The sequence below is a fragment of the Zingiber officinale genome, chromosome 3B (assembly GCF_018446385.1).
Source record: "Zingiber officinale cultivar Zhangliang chromosome 3B, Zo_v1.1, whole genome shotgun sequence".
Classification (NCBI taxonomy): Eukaryota; Viridiplantae; Streptophyta; class Magnoliopsida; order Zingiberales; family Zingiberaceae; genus Zingiber; species Zingiber officinale.
Genome location: NC_055991.1, coordinates 91,633,036 through 91,654,930, shown reverse-complemented (window position 1 = coordinate 91,654,930; position 21,895 = coordinate 91,633,036). Strand labels below are relative to the sequence as shown.

The 21,895-nt window shown below is 41.3% G+C and overlaps 1 protein-coding gene across 1 annotated transcript; it reads right to left on the bottom strand.

Moving 5' to 3' along the window:
- Positions 1–20,226: 20,226 nt before the first annotated feature.
- On the bottom strand, positions 20,227–21,127 carry LOC122056764 (aquaporin TIP3-1-like). The gene is made up of 3 exons (XM_042618867.1): positions 20,995–21,127; positions 20,673–20,920; positions 20,227–20,610 (listed from the first exon to the last, which is right to left on the bottom strand). Exons 1-3 carry the CDS (start codon positions 21,125–21,127, stop codon positions 20,227–20,229), a joined length of 765 nt encoding a protein of 254 aa, XP_042474801.1.
- Between the last annotated feature and the right edge of the window lie 768 nt (positions 21,128–21,895).

Sequence of the window (21,895 nt, the reverse complement as noted above, 5' to 3'; positions counted from 1 at the left end):
AACACCACATGAGATAAGGTTGGATGTGAGATCTGGATTTCTGAAACAGCAAAGACAAGGTTGTACAGTCGGTGCCAGGTCGGGGCCGGCAGTATGAAGGCCAGCCTAAGGATAGTTGAAGTCGCGCACTACACCAATCAAACAGGGAATCGTAACCACCGTCCAGAGAATAATCATGGCGTGTCGGGGAATATGCTAGCAGCGGGGCTCGTTGCAGATTCCTCCTTTGACCTATAAGAGGATGCCCGTGTCCCGATCAGCCGGTGAGACACGGCACATTTCCACACTCGTCGGACTCGAAACCGCCCACAGCGGTATGAAAGGTGGCTTCGTCCCTTGATGCGCTCACTCGTCTTTTTGCTTCGTCCTTTCATTTGTGATTACGGAAAAGTACACGGCTTGGCGTCGGAGGCTGACAGGGACTTTCCACGGTTCTTGGTCTCTAATCACGGTATTCGTCACAGTGTGTGAGGTCCTTCGCCATCATCTCCATCATCACGCTCCTTGCAATCCCTTTGGCGGATCAACCGGGCTTCCCCAGCGACTTTGTCGACCTCGGGGCCAGGCCAGGCTGTCTCCGTCCAGAGCTCGGCCGGGATCACACTACTCAATTTGTTTCTTGAGTAGGTGGAATTTTCCTTCGTCTCCTCATTAGCCTCATTATGACAATAACATATTTATGAATCTCTCCCACAAGCATCTATTGGACCTTAGATTGCTAGAGGGGGTGAATAGCCTCTTTGGAAAACACTAAACAACAATTTCTTCAAGAACTTTGTTAGCGCGTGAATTAGAAAACTAAAACAAGAAACCACAGCACACTAACTCAGAGATTTACGAGGTTCGGGGATAACGCCCCTACTCAGGCGTGTCTAAGGGAGATCCTCTCGATCTTCGGTGGATCACCCGGAAGCTATCCATTAAAGGATTCTCGGTGGAGTAAACTCTCCCTGAAGTCTTTAACAGTGATGAAATTAAGCACAAGACTTACGGTGGTGGCTCAAGTGAAATGATCGAAGGAAGCTCTGACCCACAATCGGCGAAGAACAAGCGCCGCTTCAATCTTCAGAGTTTTTCTCCACAGTGTTTTTCACGCAAGAGCACAAAAGCGTTGTCGCTCTCTTCTGCCTTCAGCCAGAGCGGACCTCTGCAGCGAATCACGGAACCTGCGGCGAATCCCGCCAAACCACGGCGTCGCCAATCACACTTCTTCCTTGTCCGATTGTCTCGGCTCCACCAATGGCATCCTCGTTTCCATGGTACCTCCGAGGCTTGAACCTATCGGCTGAAGTCAAGCGATTTCGACAAACGGTGCCGGTGATCGCAAGCGAGGCGTTGCTACCAAAACTGGTTTGTCACAGCGAGACACAGCAAAAGCTTTGTTGCCTTCTACTAATGATCCTTAATTTGAATTCACCCAACATCGTAATCTGTAACACGAAACTTGAGAAAACTTGTGAATGGTTAGAAGCGAAATAGGTAAGCGATTGCGAATCGAAACAATAAGAGAAAGCGCGTGCAAAACAAGCCATCATGGATCGGTCGGGGACGATCACGCTTCTATTATCGTCAGCGACGATTACGCGTGCTGGGTAGTCTGATCGGTCCCAGACCGATCCACCCCTCCAGCGAATGCAGTAGCGAATCACGATCGGTCGGGGACCGTCGGGACTCAATAAGTCCGTGAACCCGATCGGTATCCACTTCGAGCTGCGAGATCATCGATCGGTCCGGACGATCGGTATCACTCGATGTCTTTGCGGGTGTTATCTGTCGGTCCGGACCGATCGATATACACCGATGTCTTCTGAGTGTTATCGTCGATCCGGACCGATGATTATACTCGATGTCTCTTGAGTGTTTCACATCGATCCCGGCCCGATCGGGAAAGCTGAATCGATACGCGGACGATCGGTGATACCATATGCCCTGGATCGGTCTGCAGACCGATCCAAAGCTGTGATCTCGAGAAAGCTTCCAAGCATCCTCACCCACGGCGGTCGGTGCTACGAACCTCTCTCCGACCATATAAGCCACACTTGGACTTCCCATTACTGGTTTCACTCACGGGACTTTCAAATACCTAACATCGGTTAGGACTTTTCCCTTGCACTTCACTCACGGGACTTTCCGTGCAAGCTCCTCTTGGACTTTTCAATCAGTCAGGTTAACCAAGTCAGCCAGTTAGTAATTAGTCCGAGTTAATTTAATATCTGATTCAAACTTAAATCAGTGTCAACATCAAAACAACATCCAGGTCAGACTGTATCAACAATCTCCCCCTTTTTGTTGTTTGACAACACAATTTAAGTTTAGATCAGAAAAATTCTCATATCCATAATTTCAGGGAAATTAAGATCTCCCCCTAAGATGGATATAACTCAGTTACTTTCTCTTTTTTTTCTTATTGATTCAAAGAGGTCAAATCGTCTCTAAACTTAATTATTTTCTCCCCCTTTGTCAAACACCGAAAAGGTGTAAAATAATGAATAAGACTGACAAACACCTCCCCCTATTAACTAATAACGCCTCAATCTTAATCCACATAAAAAACGGTATATGAAAAACAATGGCATATGAAACATCATAAGTGTATCATGAATAGTGAAGCATCATAAATAGCATGAATATAAGAAACACAGCTAACATCCAGTTCAGATAAATGTATCAAAGACATAGTATCAACAAAACAATCAAAACATAGAGATTGTCAGCCAACATCCTCATCAAGAGGATCATCCGCAGCATCAGCTGGAAGAGTGGAATCCTGAAGAGGCATGCTGCTGCCTGAGGGTAGCTCGCCCGCGGAGTGCTGAGGAGGTGGATGGCCGGCCATCCATCCTAGAAATGCCTGATGTGTCGCCAACTGCTGTCTCTGTAGAGTATCGAAGCGCTGATCAATCTGGAGGCGCAGGCCATCGAACTCTGCAGCCACCATCTCCTCGTGGCGGTCAAACCGGCCCTCCAGCTCAGCGATCTGCCAGCGCAGATCTGGATCCTCCTCGCCATATGCAGCAGCAGCAGGAGGACGAGCAACCTGTCGTGGAAGTGGTAGCTCACCCAGTGCCCTCCCATCCTTCCACCTAACCGGCCCATCCTGACTTAGGATTCCGGACTTGGAAAACGCACGTTTCCCAAGTCGACAATCCTGCCTGACCATCTTCACTATCCTCCCCCTAGAGACGTCAATACCCATGGACTCGAGCCAACCAGTAATTATATGCCCAAAAGGCATATAGATGTTGTCGCCGCTCGGTTCGCTATGGGATATGATAGACATATAGACACTCGACATAATATCAAAATCTAGACGTCGACGTAACCCATAAAGCATCAGACAGTGATATGGTCGAATTTCTGCCAACGGTTTAGAGGTGATAGGTAGAAGACATTGTGTGACAACTTTGAAAAGGATGTAGTCAGGAGCAGAGAGTCTAAGGGCTGCAAATGTAGGAAAGTCGTCATCTAACTCATCTAAACCATCCAGTCTCGGATGACCAAAAAAGTACTCATAGATTGAGTCAGAAGAGACATTAAGAGGATGAGGTATGGGTTCAGGCAAAACAGGATAGATGGAGAACACCGTTCCCGAACACAAACGACAACCTAAATACCCAAAGCAGTCAATTATGTTGAGATCAACGTTTTGCTTAGCCACTCTTGTTCTATAACTACCATCAGGAGTCTGATGAAGGTTGTTATAGAATTCAGATACTAGATCAAAGTTGATGTCCCTTTCTAGAAAAACCAAAGAATCGAGCTTGTAGTAGGCAATGGTTTCTAAAATAGAGGGACAAGATTCCTGCATGAACTTCTTATCAACAGATCGACAAGGGAGTAATTTGAAAGTCCTCTCCTTAAATGATTTTTCAAATTGTTGGTTGGGGAATCTCCCCGAACTAGCCGGTTGAGGTCGGGAGGTAGCAGGAGCTTTGGACTTGGATTTGGATTTCTCGGTTGGTTCCTTAGAGGTACCCTCACCACTAGTGGGTTTCTTCCTAACCATTTGGACAATGGGAAACAAAGAGAGAGCACCGGAGCCACCAACAAATAAGAACCGAGACAAACACAACAACAGATGAGAAATGAAAACACAATGCCAAGTTCTATAGAGGTAGGAGTTACCTTGGAGCCATGGAACTCTCGGCTAGGGCTTCCGAGGGCTGGAGCTTCGGCGTGCAAGGAGAAGAGAAAAGGGAGGACTGGTGGGGAGAGTCGGCTAGGGTTCGCGTGAATGAGGGAAAGAAGGGATCGGGAGGTTTTAAGGGTTAAGATAGGTGTACAGTGAAGAAAGGATCGGACGGTTGTCCGATCAGAAGGTATCCGAAGCCCCCTGATCGGTCACCAGACCGATCAGGGAACCTCCTGACCGGTCATGGACCGATCGGAAGGTGATTAGCATTCGGTTGATCGGTCCGGACCGATCGGGAACTTCGGTCGTAGGCGAATCGATCGATCGAAGGTTGAGAGGTTGAGATTTCCCGATCGGTCCATGGACCGATCAGATGTGAATCGTCGCGTGAGATCCTCCCGATCGGTCCTGGACCCGATCAGATGTGTCGCGTGAGATCCTCCGATCGGTCCTGGACCGATCAGATGTCTGTCGCGTGCGTGAACCTCACGATCGGTCCACTGGGCGATCGATAACCAATGCGAAGATGTCAGGACCCCTGATCGATGTGGACCGATCGGAGAATCTCCTGACGGTCGTGAGACCGATCGATGTCTGATAATTGATTCGATATCCGAATTGAGCAACCGATTCGCGATCGTTTCTCTAGAATTACGAAAATTCAGAACTTCTCAAATTCAGAATACAGAACCTAAACATCTACGAACAAGAACATTTCCTAATTGCAAGCTCTGAAAGTCCTAACATTCTAGTTTTTTTTTATTAAGTTACAAGTTAGTTTCAGACATTTCAGAGTTTCAAAACCTGAAATATCCAACCCTGTCATGTTTAGTTTCAAATTTGTCAAAATATATCCTAAATTACTATTCTTACATTATCAACTCATCTTATCATTAAAGATACCAATCCAAAGTATCAATCAACACATCAATCATGATTAGATAATTTCTAGACAAAAGTCCAACCAAGATTCCTTGGTTGGAATATATGAGTAAGATCTAGGAGTCAAATACACATGAATTATGTAATGACCTTCCCCATACTCAATTTATGTCTCTTCAACCTACTTATTCAAGGGATGCATAATACATTTTGAATAAATTGGTTGTTCCTAGCATCTCACCCCATTTCTAGCAAACAAAAACAATTTGTTAAACCTTATCGTTTGTGTGAGATGTCCCCAAATTGCCCAAATCAGTTTCCCAATTACTCTTGTCATTTTAATAGTCCTTATTGATCATGGTGAAGTTCTAATGACCTAAGGAGCCAAACACATTCCCAACTCCCTCCTTAAATGACTAAATTCATTCTCCGGAAGGGGTTTTGTGAAGATATCGGCTAGGTTTGACTTTGACTCCACATATGTGAGCACAATTTCTCCCCTAGCTACGTGATCTCTTATGAAGTGATGACGCACTTCAATGTGTTTGGTCCTCGAATGATGGACTGGATTTTTAGTTAGGTTGATTGTGCTAATGTTGTCGCATAGCACTTGTACACCCTTATAAGAGAGTCCATAATCCTCTAGGGTGTGTATCATCCACAACAACTGTGATACACTCTCTCCCATGGCAATATATTCAGCCTCTGTCGTGGAGAGAGCAACACAATGTTGCTTCCGACTTGACCAACTAACTAAACATGAACCTAAAAATTGGCAACCCCCTAGTACTTTTCCGATCCAATTTGCACCCAAGATAATCGGAGTCGGTATAACCTATCAAGTCAAATGATTCAAGACGAGGTACCAAAGACCTACTCTAATTGTGCCTTTAAGGTATCTCGAATTCTCTTAACTGCAATTAAGTGAGATTTCTTGGCACAGACTTGATACCTAGCGCACATGCCCACAGAAAGAGTATGTCCGTCGACTAGCGTGAGATATAGAAGACTACCGATCATGCTTCTATATTGCGTTAGATCAACTGATTTTCCACTCTCATCATTGTCAAGACGAGTGCTCGTCGCCATAGGAGTGGATACTTCCTTAGAATCACTCATTTTGAATTTCTTAAGCATCTCTTGAGTGTATTTTGCTTGATGGACATAAATGCCATCTCTAGTTTGTTTGATTTCTAGTCCAAGGAAGAATGTCAATTCTCCCACAAGACTCATTTCAAACTCACTTTCCATGTGAGTGATAAATTCATTTAAATAGTCCTTGTTATTTGAGCCACAAATTATGTCATCGACATATACTTGGGCTACAAAAATATTTTCACCATCTCGACGAAGAAATAGTGTTGGGTCTATTTGACCCCTTACAAAACCCTTTTCTAATAGATAAGTCGACAACCTTTCGTACCAAGCTCGAGGTGCTTGTTTTAGTCCATAAAGAGCTTTCTTGAGCTTGAACACGTGGTTTGGAGCTTCGGTATTCACAAACCCCGGTGGTTGTTCAACGTAGACTTCTTCTTTAATGAAACCATTTAAGAAGGCCGATTTAACGTCCATTTGATAGAGCTTGAAACCTCTATGTGCAGCAAAAGCTAGCATTGAACGAATGGACTCCAATCGTGCCACAGGAGCATAGGTCTCATCATAATCGAGGCCTTCAACTTGACTATAGCCCTTGGCTACTAGTCTTGCCTTGTTTCTTACTACCTCTCCCTTTTGGTTTAACTTATTTTTGAAGACCCATTTAGTTCCAATAATGGTGGTCTTCTTAGGTCTAGGAACCAAGTCCCACACTTGGCTTCTTTCAAATTGACCTAACTCATCTTGCATAGCTATGATCCAATCAGGATCGTGCAATGCCTCATCAATTAATTTTGGTTCAATCTCTGAAATCAAAGCGACTTCATTAGACTCATTTATGAAGAATGACCTAGTCCTAACCCCTTGTTGAATGTCTCCCACAATTTGGTCTTGGGGATGACTAGAGGCTATCCTAGATTGTCTTGGTGTTGATGGTGCCTCATGAATGGTCTCACTAGGCACGGGCAAGGACTCAATATCGGCAAAGGATCAGATTGAGTTCTTTGTTGTCTTTGCTCATCAACATCGAGTCAACTTCGACTCGTTCTTCATTTTGATCATTCAAACTTAGATTTCTAAGTTCAGATTGAATTTCTCCTATAGCCCTTGATTGATCATTTGAGTTAGGGATTTCTTCAAAAGCTACATCAGAGGACTCTTCAATCAATTTAGTCCTATTGTTGTAGACTCGATAGGCTTTGCTGGTGAGCGAGTACCCAACCAGTATCCCCTCATCAGCCTTGGCCGAAAATTTTTCAAGATGGTCCTTGGTATTTAAAATAAACACCTTACAACCAAACACCCTAAGATGTTTAATTGTAGGCGGTTTCCCAAACCAAAGTTCATGGGGAGTCTTTCCTAAAAACCTATGTATTAAAACTCGATTTTGCACATAGCAAGCTGTATTCACAGCTTCAGCCCATAAGTAGCTCGGTAGTGAGTACTCATTAAGCATGCTTCGTGCAGCCTCTTGTAGGACTCGGTTCTTTCTCTCCACAACCCCATTTTGCTGTGGGGTCCTTGGAGTAGAGAACTCATGCCTATATCCCTTTTCTTGACAAAACTCTAAAAACCTATGATTTTGAAATTCCCCACCATGATCACTTCTAATGGTTTTAATTATTGTCGATTTTTCATTTTCAGTTCTTCTACAAAAGGAAATAAAAATATCTATAGTTTGGTCCTTATGTTTCAAAAAGAAAGTCCATGTGTATCTAGTAAAATCATCAACAATTACCAAGCAATATCTACTTCCATTCAATGATATTACACTACTGCAATCAAATAGGTCCATGTGCAATAAATCTAAAGCAGTAGATGTACTTACATTGCTTTTACCTTTATGGACAGCTTTTGTTTGCTTACCCTTTTGACATGCATCACATAGTTTGGTCTTGTGGAACTTGATGCTTGGTAAGCCTCGCACTAATCCTTGGTTGGCCAACTTCCAGATGTTCTTCATGTTTACATGTGCCAATCTTCTATGCCATAACCAAGACTCTTCTTCTTTCGACATGAAACACTTAATCAAAGCATTAGTAGCACTTTTAAATGATACTTGATAAATATTGTCAACCCTTGTGCCTACTAGTACCGTGTCAAGTGTGTCAATGTGTTTAACCAAACATTGACTTGAATGAAATTCAATTGTGTAACCTGTATCACACAATTGACTGACACTTAGGAGATTAAAAGTCATCCCCTTGACTAGAAGGACATTCTTGATATGAAGACATTCGGATATATGAATGTCTCCAATTCCTACAACCTTAAGGCTACCATTATTACCAAAAGACACATTACCTCTACTTTTGTTTTGAATGGTAGTAAATAGTGATTTGTTCCCAGTCATGTGCTTGGAGCATCCACTATCAACAAACCAAGTTGATAGATGCTCCCCCTCGACCAATGCCTACAATACACGAAAAATAGAGGTTTTAGGTACCCAAATCTTGGGACCTAATGCTTCTACAATGAAAGACCTAGGAACCCATGCCTTGGTCATACCTTTCCTAGTTCCATGAACTCTAGAAACATGTGATCTACTATTTTGAGTTCTAGACATTAGAGAAATGAAACTCGACTCCTTGGGTTGATACCCTAACCCGGCTTTGTTGTAAACTGCCCTTTGGGCATTTAGAATCATGTCTAGAGTCTTAGAGCTAGTTGAGAATTTCTCAAGCATTTTCTTGAGTTTCTCAACCTCACCCTTTAAGGCCTTGTTCTCATCCTCAAGGACTTCTAGATGTAGGTCATCGACCTCATCTTCCCTAAGGGTCCTTAAGGTTTTTACTTCTTCTTTCAACAATTTATTTTCTGTTTTTGACTTTTTAAGCAATGTAGATAAGTGAGTGATAGTTTTATAACACTTTTCTATATGAGAAGAGGTTACCTCTTCATCATCCGAAGATGATGAAGCCGTGGTTGAAGCGCTTGAGTCATCACTCTCGGATTCTGACTCTTCCCTTGCCATGAGTGCCAATTGTCGGGTGCTCTTTTCCATCTTCTCTTCTTCCTCCGATGAGCTTGATGAGGACTCATCCCAAGTGGCCTTGAGAGCCTTCTTCTTCTTGGCTCTTTCCTCCTTCCTTTTGGCTCGTTCCTCCTTCCTCTTTAGTTTCGGACACTCGCTCCGAATGTGTCCTTTCTTGCTACACTCATAACATGTAATATTAGATTTATCAAAATTTTGATCATTAGTTTTACCTTTTCCTTTGTATCTTCGGCTTCTTCTCATAATCCTTCTTACGAAGTTCGCCATCTCACTTGACGATGACCCACTTTCATCATCAGATTCAGAAGAAGAGGTGGATGAGGAAATCTCCTTTTCCTTCTTCTTTTCCTTCTTCCTTCTTCCATCCTTGCTCTTTGGTCCTGCAAATAAAGCAATACCCTTCTCTTTTGACCTTTGTTAGCAAGCTCATGAAGTTCCATTTCACAGAAAAATTCATCTAGTTTAACAATGGAAAGATCCTTGGATATCTTGTAGGCATCTACCATGGATGACCACAAGGCATTCCTAGGAAAAGATTTAAGAGCGTACCTTACTAAGTCACGGTTTTCTACCCGTTCATCCACGGAGTGGAGACCATTGATGATCTCCTTGAATCTCCCATGAAGTTCACTCACCGTTTCATTGTCCTTCATGGTTAGATTTTGGAGCTGATTCAAGAATAGGTCCCTCTTGGCAATCCGAGAATCCCGAGTTCCCTCTTGGAGCTCGATGAGTTTGTTCCATAGGTCTCTTGCACTTGAGAACGGACCTACCTTGACGAGTTGGTCCTTGGCGATTCCACATTGCAAGGTGACCATAGCCTTGGCATCGGCTTGTGCTTTGCGGAGTTGTTCGGTAGACCACTTTGACGACTCGAGTTCCTTACCTTCTTCATCCTTTGGTGGTGTGAAACCTTCCTTGACTGAGAACCACATGGCTATGTCGGTTTTGAGGTAGTACTCCATGCGGCCCTTCCAATATTGAAAATCTGCTCCTTCGAAGTAAGGTGGACGGTTGGTGCTAAATCCCTCCTTCATGGCCATTGTTTTGCTCTTTGGGTTGTTAAGTTGAAATGAAGAGCACCGGCTCCGATACCACTTGTTGGGACCTTAGATGGCTAGAGGGGGTGAATAGCCTCTTTGGAAAACACTAAACAACAATTTCTTCAAGAACTTTGTTAGCACAGTGAATTAGAAAACTAAAACAAGAAAACACAGCACACTAACTCAGATTTACGAGGTTCGGGATAACTTGCCCTACTCCTCGGCGTGTCCATGAATCCTCTTGATCTTCGGTAGATCACACCCCGGAAGCTATCCGGCTAAAGGATTCTCCTTCTCGTGGAGTAACCTCTCCACAAAGTCTTTAACAATAAGAAATTAAGCACAAGACTTACAGTAGTGGCTCAAGTGAAATGATCAAAGAAGCTCACAACCACAATCAAGAACAAGCGCCGCTTCAATCTTCCGAGAGTTTTCTCCACGGTTTTTCCACGCAAGAGCACAAAAGCGCTTTTACGAGCCTCTCCTCTCCACCTTCATATGCCTCTCGCTCAAACGGATCTCTAAACCTCAAGAAATCCTGCGAATCGCAACCTGGTCACACGCCGCCAATCACACTTCTTCCTTGTCTGATTGTCTCAGCTCCCACCAATGGCATCCTCGTTTCCACTGGTACCTCTGAGCTTGAACCTATCAGCACAAGTCAAGCTGATTTCGACCAAACGGCTGCCAGCAGATCGCAAACGAGACGTTGCTACCAAAACTGGTTTGTCCGCAGCGAGACACAGCAAAAGCTTTTTGTTGCCTTCTACTAATGATCCTTAATTTGAATTCACCCAACATCGTAATCTGTAACCTGAAACTTCGAGAAAACTTGCAGCAGATGGTTAGAAACGAAATAGGTAAAAGCAATTGCGAATCAGAAACAATAAGAGAAAGCGCATGCAAAACAAGCCATACTGTGGATCGGTCAGCAGACCGATCCACGCTTCTATTTATCGTCACTGATCGGTCTGACCGATCAGGTGCTTGTCTGATCGGTCCCAAGACCGATCCACCCCTTCACGCGAATCTGGCAACTGATCGGTCCGGGGACCGATCAGACTCACTGGATCGGTCCGTAAGACCGATCAAGATCCACCGAGCTATCGAGGATCATCCGATCGGTCCCGACCGATCGGATTCCACTCGGTGCTATCGAGTGTTATCCGATCGGCCCCCCGATCAAGATACACTCAGGTGTTATCGAGTGTTATCGATCGGTCCCCGATCGATGTACACTCGTGTTATCGAGTGCCGATCGGTCCCTGCATCGATCAGAAACGGATCGGCCGCGCATCACCGCCCGTGTGTTGCACCGGATCGGCCTGCAGACCGATCCAATGATCCTGAGTCAAGCTTGCTGTCCTCACCCCTGACGGTCCAGAGAGCGTGCTACCGAACCCTCTCCGACCATACATGCCAAGCTTCCACACTTGGACTTCCCAATTGCCTGGTTTCACTCACCAGGACTTTCCAAATGCCTAACATCCCAGTTAGGACTTTTCCACTGCCTGGCTTCACTCACCAGGACTTTCCCGTGCCAAGCTCCTCGCTTGGACTTTTCCCAATCAGGTCAATCAGGTTAACCAAGTCAACCTTGATTAGTAATTAGTCTGAGTTAATTTAATATCTGATTCAAACTTAAATCAGTGTCAACATCAAAACAACATCCAGGTCAGACTGTATCAACATCTATAACATCATCAGCCTTCCCCTTTCTCTTTCTAGTTGTTAACTTCTTATTTGATGGACAAATTGATGAATCTGGAGTCTCAGATTTTCTTATTGCTTGGTTGACATCATTAGATTCTTCACCTTTGTAACATTCAGCAAATATTTCTGCATTAAATGTGTCGACCTCTTCATCGCATAAATTTATCTCTTCTACAGCATTAGCAGGGGTTTCTGCATTAGCTCCCGTGACATGATCTTTCCCCCACACAAACATCAAGTCATCAAGGTGGGGGAACTCTTTGTTCCTTAAACCAATAGCAGCCAGATGGTTCTAAATTAAAAACATATCATTAGCAAAAAAATAAAACCCCTATAGTTATCAAAGAAATGGAAATACACAAAGTAGAAAAAGTTACCTTAACCCAATCATCAAAGACGTCTTTTGTTGTAATGATACATTTCTCAATATCATTCCAGCCAAATCCACTGCTATGATTCAACATCTCGGTGATAGCATGAAACTGTCTCTTTAGTAGCTTGTACCCTGACTCAATATGAGGAGTAGCCTTTAAACTACTTGATGACAATTTAGCAGCCATGAGTTTCTCCAAATGCACCAAGTACCCAGTTCGAAATCATTCTCGCTCTTCAAAGCTGAATCTTTACTCAACTCAACAAGCCAATCAACTAATGCAGCATCCTCTTGTTTTGTCCATAAGCGTTTGGTGCTTTGAGTTTTTCTTTTGAACTTCTGTGGCATTGAACTTTCTACTTTTTCAACTACATTTGGCATCTTTTGGCTCTTTCCTTCCATTGAAAACTAAAATTAAACCATCCAAATAACACATTGTTCTTGCACAAATCATAATCAAATTGTTCAAATGAATAATATACAAAATGCAGAAACAATCATATTGTTCAAATAATTCAAATGGATAATAAACCCCAATAGAACATAATTAAAAAGTTTAGTACATGGAAATGAAACCCAAATTTCAAGAAAGAACATTAAATTTAATTAATTGATGGCTGTCAGCTCGTGAACATATCATCTGCAAGCTTGTCTCTCCATTCAGTCCAAGCAAAACTGGTCTCACAATGCCTAATCAGATCATCATCATCATCATCACCGCCACCGCCACCGCCACCACCACTTTCATTTGACTCAAGGACATCAAGCTTAGTCTCTATCGGATCAATTATCATTTCATACCTTATGAAATTATGGAGAATACAACAAGCAGAAATAATCCTACATTGAGTCTTAACAGAATAAAATGACTTATCTCTCAATATAGCCCATCTAGCTTTCAAAATATCAAAACACCTCTCAATGCAATTTCTTGCTTGAGAGTGTTTCATGTTAAAGTATTCTTTAGCTTTCGCTGGTTGATAACCTTGCCTCCATTCAGTCAAGTGGTACCTTTGACCTCTATATGGTGCCAAAAAACCTTCCCCATTTGTGTATCCAGCATCACACAAATAATAACAACATATATATATATATATATATATATATATATATATATATATATATATATATATATATATATATATATATATATTAAGAGTGAACAAGTATTAATATATATATAAATCGGGTATATAAACCAAATATTTGTTAAATATATTACAAGTGACTATTATTTTACAATAATTACAACTTAATTACCTTGAGGAATCTTCAAGCCATTCCTCCTACTAATAGCATCCCTTAAGACTCTACCATCTGCCGTAGATCTTTCCCAACCCGGTAGGACATAGCTAAATTGCATGTTCGATGTGCATATACACAAGACATTGGTTGCAATTTCACATTTTCTGGTTCGATACCTAGGTTTATCATTTGCTAGGACATTGACATTAATATAAGTCCCATCTAATGCTCCCAAACAACCCTACACTCAAAGAAGCATTATAAAATCAATTTATTTTATTATGTACATTAAATTGATTAATAAAAAAAATTTATAGAAATCATATACTTGTACCTTGAACCATTTCCACCTGTCATCCGTGCAATTTTCTGGGATTGGTTTTGGCTTCTTAAGTAAAATGTTGTGTAACCGCAGAATAGAGTTCAAAACTACATGAAATTGCCTATTAATTGTCTCGCCGGATCTAGCTGTTTGTTGTTTTAGGACCCTATTCTTCACATTATGTGCAATAATGTGAAGAAAAGATATTACAAGTTTATTAATTGACATATTTTTGTTTCCTTTCAATTTTCCATGCGTCGTTAGCAAATAACGAACACTACAAGAAAAAAGCTAATAGACAACGCTTTTAAAGCGTTGTCTTTGTGCCTGAAAAAGCGCTGTTAAAGGCACTGTTGTTAAAAGTCTGCTCAACGACAATGCTTTTAAAGCGTTGTCGTTTGTAGCAAAGACAACACTTTAAAAGCGTTGTGTATTTTTTACAAAAACATCATCTTTGCAACGCTTTAAAAGCGTTGTTGTTTTTGGCAAAGACAACACTTGTGCAACGCTTTAAAAGCATTGTCTTTTTAAAATAAAAATAAAAAAATCTATTTACAAAATCATTTTTTAATATTTATAAAACTATTAATTTTCTTTTACCATGTCTAGATTTGAATTTGACATATAAAATAACATTAATTAGCTCAACTAATGATTTCAAACTCGTACCAAAACAATAGAATTCAATTACAAAGTATTAGTATTTACAGGAGAATTCAACTATACACAAAGACTAAATAGTTCTGTTTCAAAGTAGATAGTGACATTCGAATTTAAAACAAAAAAAGCACAAAATAGCTAGTCGGCCTCGAAGACAACGATCTGCATGCTTACTTCTACTAGATATACTGATCAAAAAGGATTGTCGGTTTGAGACTGGAACAAAACACCTACCACTGTGTATCTGCCACAGAAAACAATACCATCAGTATTATGCAAAAGAAATTTTCACTCTTAAAGTTGAAAACAAAGGTCACAGTTCACACCATACAGCAATGAGAAAATTTGGATTGAGAAAGACAGAAGAAAGAAATGGATCTTTGGCAGGTAAATTAGTGCACAAGAAAAAAGGCAACCAAAGCCACACATGATTCTATACATAGAACCTAGAATGATATCTTGGATTGGTTTTATATTTTACTGGCTACATTTCTTTAACAGGCATATTAATGCTATAAATCACATAGATATATTCTTCTCGCATTACTGAAATTCCTTCTCATTGTCAAATGTTTGACAAGATAATAAGTAGTCCTCGTCTATTGAAAAAGCAACAGTAAGATACATCTACAGACTATATTATTTGTCATTCATTGCATATCATTCTTTGTTTGGCAAATCATATAGCATAAAACACATTCTAGTACATTCACCAGCCATGCTCACCAGGCATCCATCAATACAAATTGTTCTAAACATATGGTAAGGTCTCACAATGCATAAAAAAGCGTTGTTTTCTTAGTAGAAGATAACAAAGAATATATGAACAAAGAAAATTCAAGTATCAGATAATAGACATGAAATATGAAATAGGAGAAAAAAATAAGATTCAAAATATAAAAAAATTCAGCATGCTTACACAACTTCTAGAAAAATAAAAGAACTAACAGATTCAAGATAAGAAGAATTTGAGCAGACTGAATTCTTAAAAGAATTATTACAGATGAGATAATCATCCAATGACAAACTATCAACAATTTGCAAGGAAAAGTAGGAAACTCACTTGTTCGTAGTCTGGATTTTTGATCCAATCTAACCTAGAACATGGAAAGTAAAAACACATCAAGTAAACATCTAGTGAAACAAAAACTAGAGCATGTAACAAAACCTAAACTAATTGCATTCAAATAAAGAACAAACATCATAGGAACACTAAACTAATTGCATTCAAATTGCATAGCTTAATGCATCTAGCAATTTGAGTGAGCATAAAAGTTAAACAACGCTGAGGCAATTTGTGATAAAAAAATACATACCTTGCTTGGAGTAGAGGTAACTGATATAACATACCATCCGAGATTCAGCCAATCAAAAAGGCTTAGCTCAAATGATACATCATGTCAGACCAAGAGAATCCCTTACTGTTGTGAAATGCCTGTGATCGGATAGATGCGCTAGCATATCATATTTAAAATTTACAACCAAAAATAAAAAAGATAGGCTTCCAGGTAAAAGGTTCATAAGCTTATATAAGTTATAAAGGAATGACTATGAAAAGAAAAGGAATTGTGGGTTAAAATAAGGTCGTAAACACTCATATGATGTTATGCTGCCTACTGGGAATCACTAAATACTTGCTTTATTTCCACAACAATAGGTACAACTTCCTAAGGATCATAGTGATAATCCACCAAGAAGTCATTAACTAAATGGACTGATCCATCATCTCCTTTATAAGTAAGCCTTCAATAAAATAACTTGTGGACCAACACCCCCATCCTAGAAACAGAACCTTCAATGCACAAAGAAACAAACCAAGGTAACAGGTCCTAGGGAGGTAGGAATACCACCATAGGCTCATAGTGAAGGTACACACAATGTTCCATATTACCCTAATATCATCTTGGTGTTAGCAATTATAGTATGCAATTATTTTTGTATATTTTTTCTACTGAATTAATTATTGTATAGCAAAGAAATATTAGTTTATATTTACAGAAGACTAACTATTCCTCTTCTTAGCTCATCCATGCTGTACTTTAATAATTGAGATTCTCTACAAACTTGTTTTATTTTTAATGTCATGTGAATGTGTGCGGGGAATACTAAGAATGATTAAGTGAAGAAACAAAGTAGGATTTAAATGAGACAGAGATTGATGTTAAAATAGACTTGAAACTTTGTGTTCATTAGAACACCTATGACCTGACGCCAGCTCTCTGCTGTAGTTTGTATAGAATTCAATGAGAGAGATTTAGAACTACCCCATAAAAATATCCATCTTTGTTTGCCACTTCAATGTCATATGGGTCTACGTACATAGTCAAATCTCCAGTTTCAATATGCAGAAAGAGGTCAATTTGGGTTTTCTATAGTTATGATAATTTCACAAAAAGAAGCATATGAAGAATGCATATTTTTCAAACAAAAAGGTTTTTAGTTGCTCGAAGAATGCTAAATCCCTAAATAAAAGGTGGGAAAAAATCTTAACAATATAGGAACTATGTATTCTCATGTACACAGCATTAGATCTGGGACAAATTGCACTCGCCATTGGCATGCTTTTACCTACTTCCAGATTGATCTACAATCGAATCACCACACTTCAAAATTTCTAATTCAAACCCTGAGTTACAGGGAGGCAGGAGAATCTCGAAACAAATGCGGAAAATCAGTAATGAAGCAGGAAGCAACTGACCTCTGAGGGATGAGGCGGCCAACAGCGCAGCCACGGAAGAGTTGGATCTTGGCCGCCTCAGCCACCGTAGCAGAAGGGAGACAGGCATGCGTTGTGAGGAGGAGGTTACGGTGGATGAGGAAACCAGTGCCTGTGACGCTGTCGCCGCAGCCTCCAGCGACGGAGATGGACGCGAGCGCGAGGCCTTTGGACTAGAATATGCTGTCCTTCATCCTCTCCGATCTTGAGAAGAGACGGCCGGCGGTGGGAGGTCGCGTGCCCTAGCCGCGCGAGAGGAGATGTCGCGAAAGCACTGTGTCGTCGCATGGGTAAAAGGAAACGAAGTTTTCTCCTCCTTTAATCTGGGCCGTCCATATTGTGATGAAGATGGATGAAGATCCAGTCGTCAGATCTTGAGATAAGCGGTCTAGATCACTTAAGATTGAGATGATAACTTGACAATAGACAACGCTTTTTAAAAATCATTATCGTAGACACTAAAAAAAAAGGCTAATAGACAACGCTTTTTACGAAGCGTTGTCTTTGACCCGTAAAAATCACTAATAGACAACGGTTTTTAGAAAAGCGTTGTCTATTAATAAGAAAATAATGAAATAGACAACGCTTTTCACTAAAAGCGTTGTTAAAAAAAATAGACAACGTTTTTTATAAAAAGAATTGTCGTTTAAGTGTTGTAGAATCTCAATTTTCTTGTAGTGAAAGTTTGCTTAAAGACCTTCTATCCATCCTACAGTTATCAACACATTGTCGATCACTATAAAAGCCATCTCATTTATGTTTAAGTCCTAATATTATATCTAGACAATGCATGATAAGCATATGATATGCTCCTCCTCAATCTACCACTCCTTCTCTTAATAGCTAAAACAATTGCCAACGATAAAAGCATAAATAACTTGTTTTCCATCATCTTCATGCGTATAATGAGTACAGAAATCATTTTCATCTCCTGTCTTACTGCTAACTGAGTCATATCAACCTATCATGTAAATAGGGCAATGAACCAAATAATAAATTAGCATGGTAGAAAATTTCAAATTGTGAACAGCAAGTTACAACAAGAACTAAATAGTTGAAAGAGAATTTGTAGGTTCAACTTACAAGTTGCAAGAACCAAACAAAAACTAAACAAGAATTAAACAGCACAAAACAAGTACTAAACAGCAACAACTAAACAACAAGACCTAACTGACAAGATCTAAACAAGAACTAAATAACAACTAAACATCAAGAACAAAACAAAAACTAAACAGAACCTAAAACAAAAGGGCAACAAGACGATGTTAAAATAGACATGAAGAATGGTGGTAACTTGCTTTCATGGGAAAAAAAAGAGGTCTTTCATGATACAACAATCGCTAACAATGTATAAGATCATACCTTTTCCAAGAAGCCGAGTGGGGATGTTCGCGAATGGGACGGTTTGAAAGGGGGAAGCCGCTAGATCATCGCGAGAGGGAGGAACGCTGCGTGTGCACGAGAGGGAGGATCGTCGCAGAGAAACGTTGCTAGGTCGCCGCGAGAGGGAAAAGCTCGTGCGTGTTCGCGAGAGGAGGAGCGGCGAACAAGGCTAGGGTTTTTGTGAATCGGGAGGGTTTGATTATATTCGAGCGGTAGATTGAAATTTGATAAATTTATAAAGCTATTTTTTGTCTCAAAGGGTAAATAATGAAGAGTAATATTGTCTTAAATTTTTGGTTAACCAGGGAATCAAGGAAAATCGTAATTTTATGGGGTTTTTTGATTCCGGGCTATATGCCCAAATTGCTGATGTGTCAAACATATATCATAACTTAGGAATCATCAATTACCTAAACCAAATAAGGTGTTGGTTGATAACCTTGGATGGATAATCAAAGTTATCAAATATAACCCCGAATCAAACGCACCCTTAGTGTTAAACACCATTATGAAAGGGGGGGTTTTAACACCCCTTCACTTGAAGGCGTTCAAACAATGCAAGCCCACCCCATATTTTTATTTTATTTATTTTTTAAATCTTATTTATTAAAAAAATTATAAATTTTAAAATTAAAAATAAATAAAACGGTTAGTTTTTTAATCGCTATTTTTTAACTACTAGTTAACAGCTAATTCGAAATTTCATTTACTCACTAACTCCAATTCTACTATCTAAGTATTCTCTCCATCTATTTTTTTTTTAAATTCCTATAATCTTCTTTTCTATCCGAATTGGATGAAAATAATAAGACATTTGTTCCTATAATCTTCTTTTATATCTGAATTGGATGAAAATAATAAGGTATTTTTTATAAATGATTGAGTGTACTGTAATGAATATTAATATTAAAAAAAATATGAGTGAAAAAGATATATTATTATAATAAATAAGTGATAATAAAATCTATACTTTTTAATGAGGTAATGAGTATTATAATGATAATACATTATAAATACTCTAATATATCCAATCCATTACCCTATCCAATTGGACCTAAGAGCGATTAGATATATTACGTTTCCTTTGTAAAATGAAAAGCCAAGTAGAGAGTAAGTTGTTCACTACAATCCGTGAGACCAAAATGGCGATCCCATGGCCAAGTGGTTGTCGATCGACCCAGCGTGAGGTTCTTTTAGAAGTTTATGTGGTACAAGACAGAGAATATCCACCAACAAATAAATATTTTAAAAACTTCCAACCTGTCATAGAAATTTACACGCTCATTTTCATAAGCTCTTTATAAGCTAACACTTTGAGATATGTAATGCTCTATTTTTATTTTTAGACACACTCTCAGCTATCATTTGCTTCCATTATTTTCTCACTTACTTAAGCATCGGAGATCCAAATGTGGGGAATCAACAGAACAACATTTCCAACTCACTTTTAGACCGGATCAGTTAATTAACTGAAACACATTTATTAATTAACTACAAATAAAAGATGATCAAAGGTGCCACTTATTACAAGCTCAAGAACACAAATACTGAGTTACATGCCACTCTGCAACACTAGGGCAAACAGAAGAACAAGCAGCAGGTTGGGCAAACAGAAGAACAAGAAGCAGGATGAAGAAGAAGAGAAAGGAAGGGAGTCGTACTAATAATTAGTAGTCCTCGGGAGTCAGAGGTTGGTGCGTGCGAGGCGGCTCCGCCGGGATCAGCAGAAACTCGTAGACCAGTCCGGCCAGCGCCGACCCCAGGAACGGCCCCACCCAGTAGACCCAGTGGCTCTTCCACCTCCACCCGATCAGCGCCGGCCCGAACGCCCGTGCCGGGTTCATCGCCGCGCCGTCGAAAGGGCCGCCCGCCAGTATGTTGGCTCCCAGTATGAACCCGATGGCGAGCGGCGCGATTGTCCCGAGGTTCCCCCTCTTTGGGTCGATCGCCGTCGCGTACACGGTGTACACCAGGCCGAAGGTCATCACCATCTCCAGCAGCACAGCGTGCCAGTCGCTGACGCCCGACGCCACCGCGAACCCCACCGGCCTCTGCATGCGAATGGCTTTAGCTTAGTTATATATAGGCGAGGGGCGAGTTCGTTATCGGTTACCATGCCGCCGGTGGCGAGGAGGAGAAGTAGAGCGGCGACGACGGCGCCAAGGAGCTGGGCGGCCCAATAGAACAGAGCCCGAATGAGGGAAATCCGGCCGCCGACGAGCGCGCCGAGGGTGACGGCCGGGTTGACGTGCCCGCCGGAGACGTTGTACGCGACGGACACCGCCACTGCGAGGGCGAGCGCGTGGGCGATGGCCACCACCACCAGCCCGCCGGGCGTGGACGCGTCCTTGTACAGCTTCCCTGCATGCGACCAACACTCGGTTAGTCTCTCCCGATTAATTAACCAACAGTACTGACCGATTAATCATGCGTACCGAGGGAGAGAACGGAGCCCTCGGCGGCGAAGACGAAGAGGGCGGTGGCGATGAACTCGGAGAGGACGGCGCGCATGGCGTCAGGGTGGACGGCGTCCTCGGTGCGGCCTAAGGCGAACCTGCGAGGCGGCATGGTGCCTGGCTGTGGCTCTTTAGACGGGAAAAGAAGATTCAAAGGTGCGGCGGCGATGGCGGTGGCGGTGGATGGAAGGTGCGTCGAGGAGGAGGGGGGAGGTTTAAAAGGCGGGGAGGGGAAGATCGGCGGAGGGACACGTGGGAAGGCGGTGAGTCAGAGGCGTGGCACGTCGAAGAAGGTGCATGGCGTGGAGAGGTGGCCGAAACCGCTTCTGTTCTTATCTTGAACCGGGTTCGGTGACTAGCCGACGTTTTGGGCGCAGACCGCTGCTGCGCTGCATGCTGACCGAATGTTTACCACGCCGTCCACGCCACTGTTTTTCTTCACTCAAACAGCAGCTAAATACTAAGGGGACTTTGGTTCTTTTTTAGGAATAAGAATTCGGAATGAAAATTAATGTATTGTAGAATAGAAATGGGTATGAGTATGAATCTTACTATTAAAAGTAATGTTTGATTAGTTGTATATCTTCTATCGGAATAAATCAAAAATTCCTCTTTTACCCTTAAAGGAAAATAAGAGAAAAAATTAGATGTGAGAGAAAAATATGATGAAAGAGAATGATGAGAGAGAAAGTGTGATGAGAAAGAATGAAGAGAGAGAAAGTGTGATGAGAGAAAATGAGAAAAGAGAGTGTGATTGGAGAGAGCATAATGAGAGAAGATGAGAGAGAAAATATGATGTGAGAGAAAGTATGATGGGAGAGGATGAAGAGAGAGAAAATATAATGAGAAAAAATGAGGAGAGAGAGTGTGATGAGAGAGA

What these genes read in the sequence shown, in the direction of transcription:
- LOC122056764 (XM_042618867.1), bottom strand. Translation starts at nt 21,127, where the DNA reads ATGCCGCCTCGCAGGTTCGCCTTAGGCCGCACCGAGGACGCCGTCCAC. An exon ending in GGGCTCCGTTCTCTCCCTCG is followed by an intron (nt 20,921 to 20,994) that starts GTACGCATGATT and finishes GGTCGCATGCAG; the next exon opens with GGAAGCTGTACAAGGACGCG. An exon ending in TCCTCGCCACCGGCGGCATG is followed by an intron (nt 20,611 to 20,672) that starts GTAACCGATAAC and finishes ATTCGCATGCAG; the next exon opens with AGGCCGGTGGGGTTCGCGGT.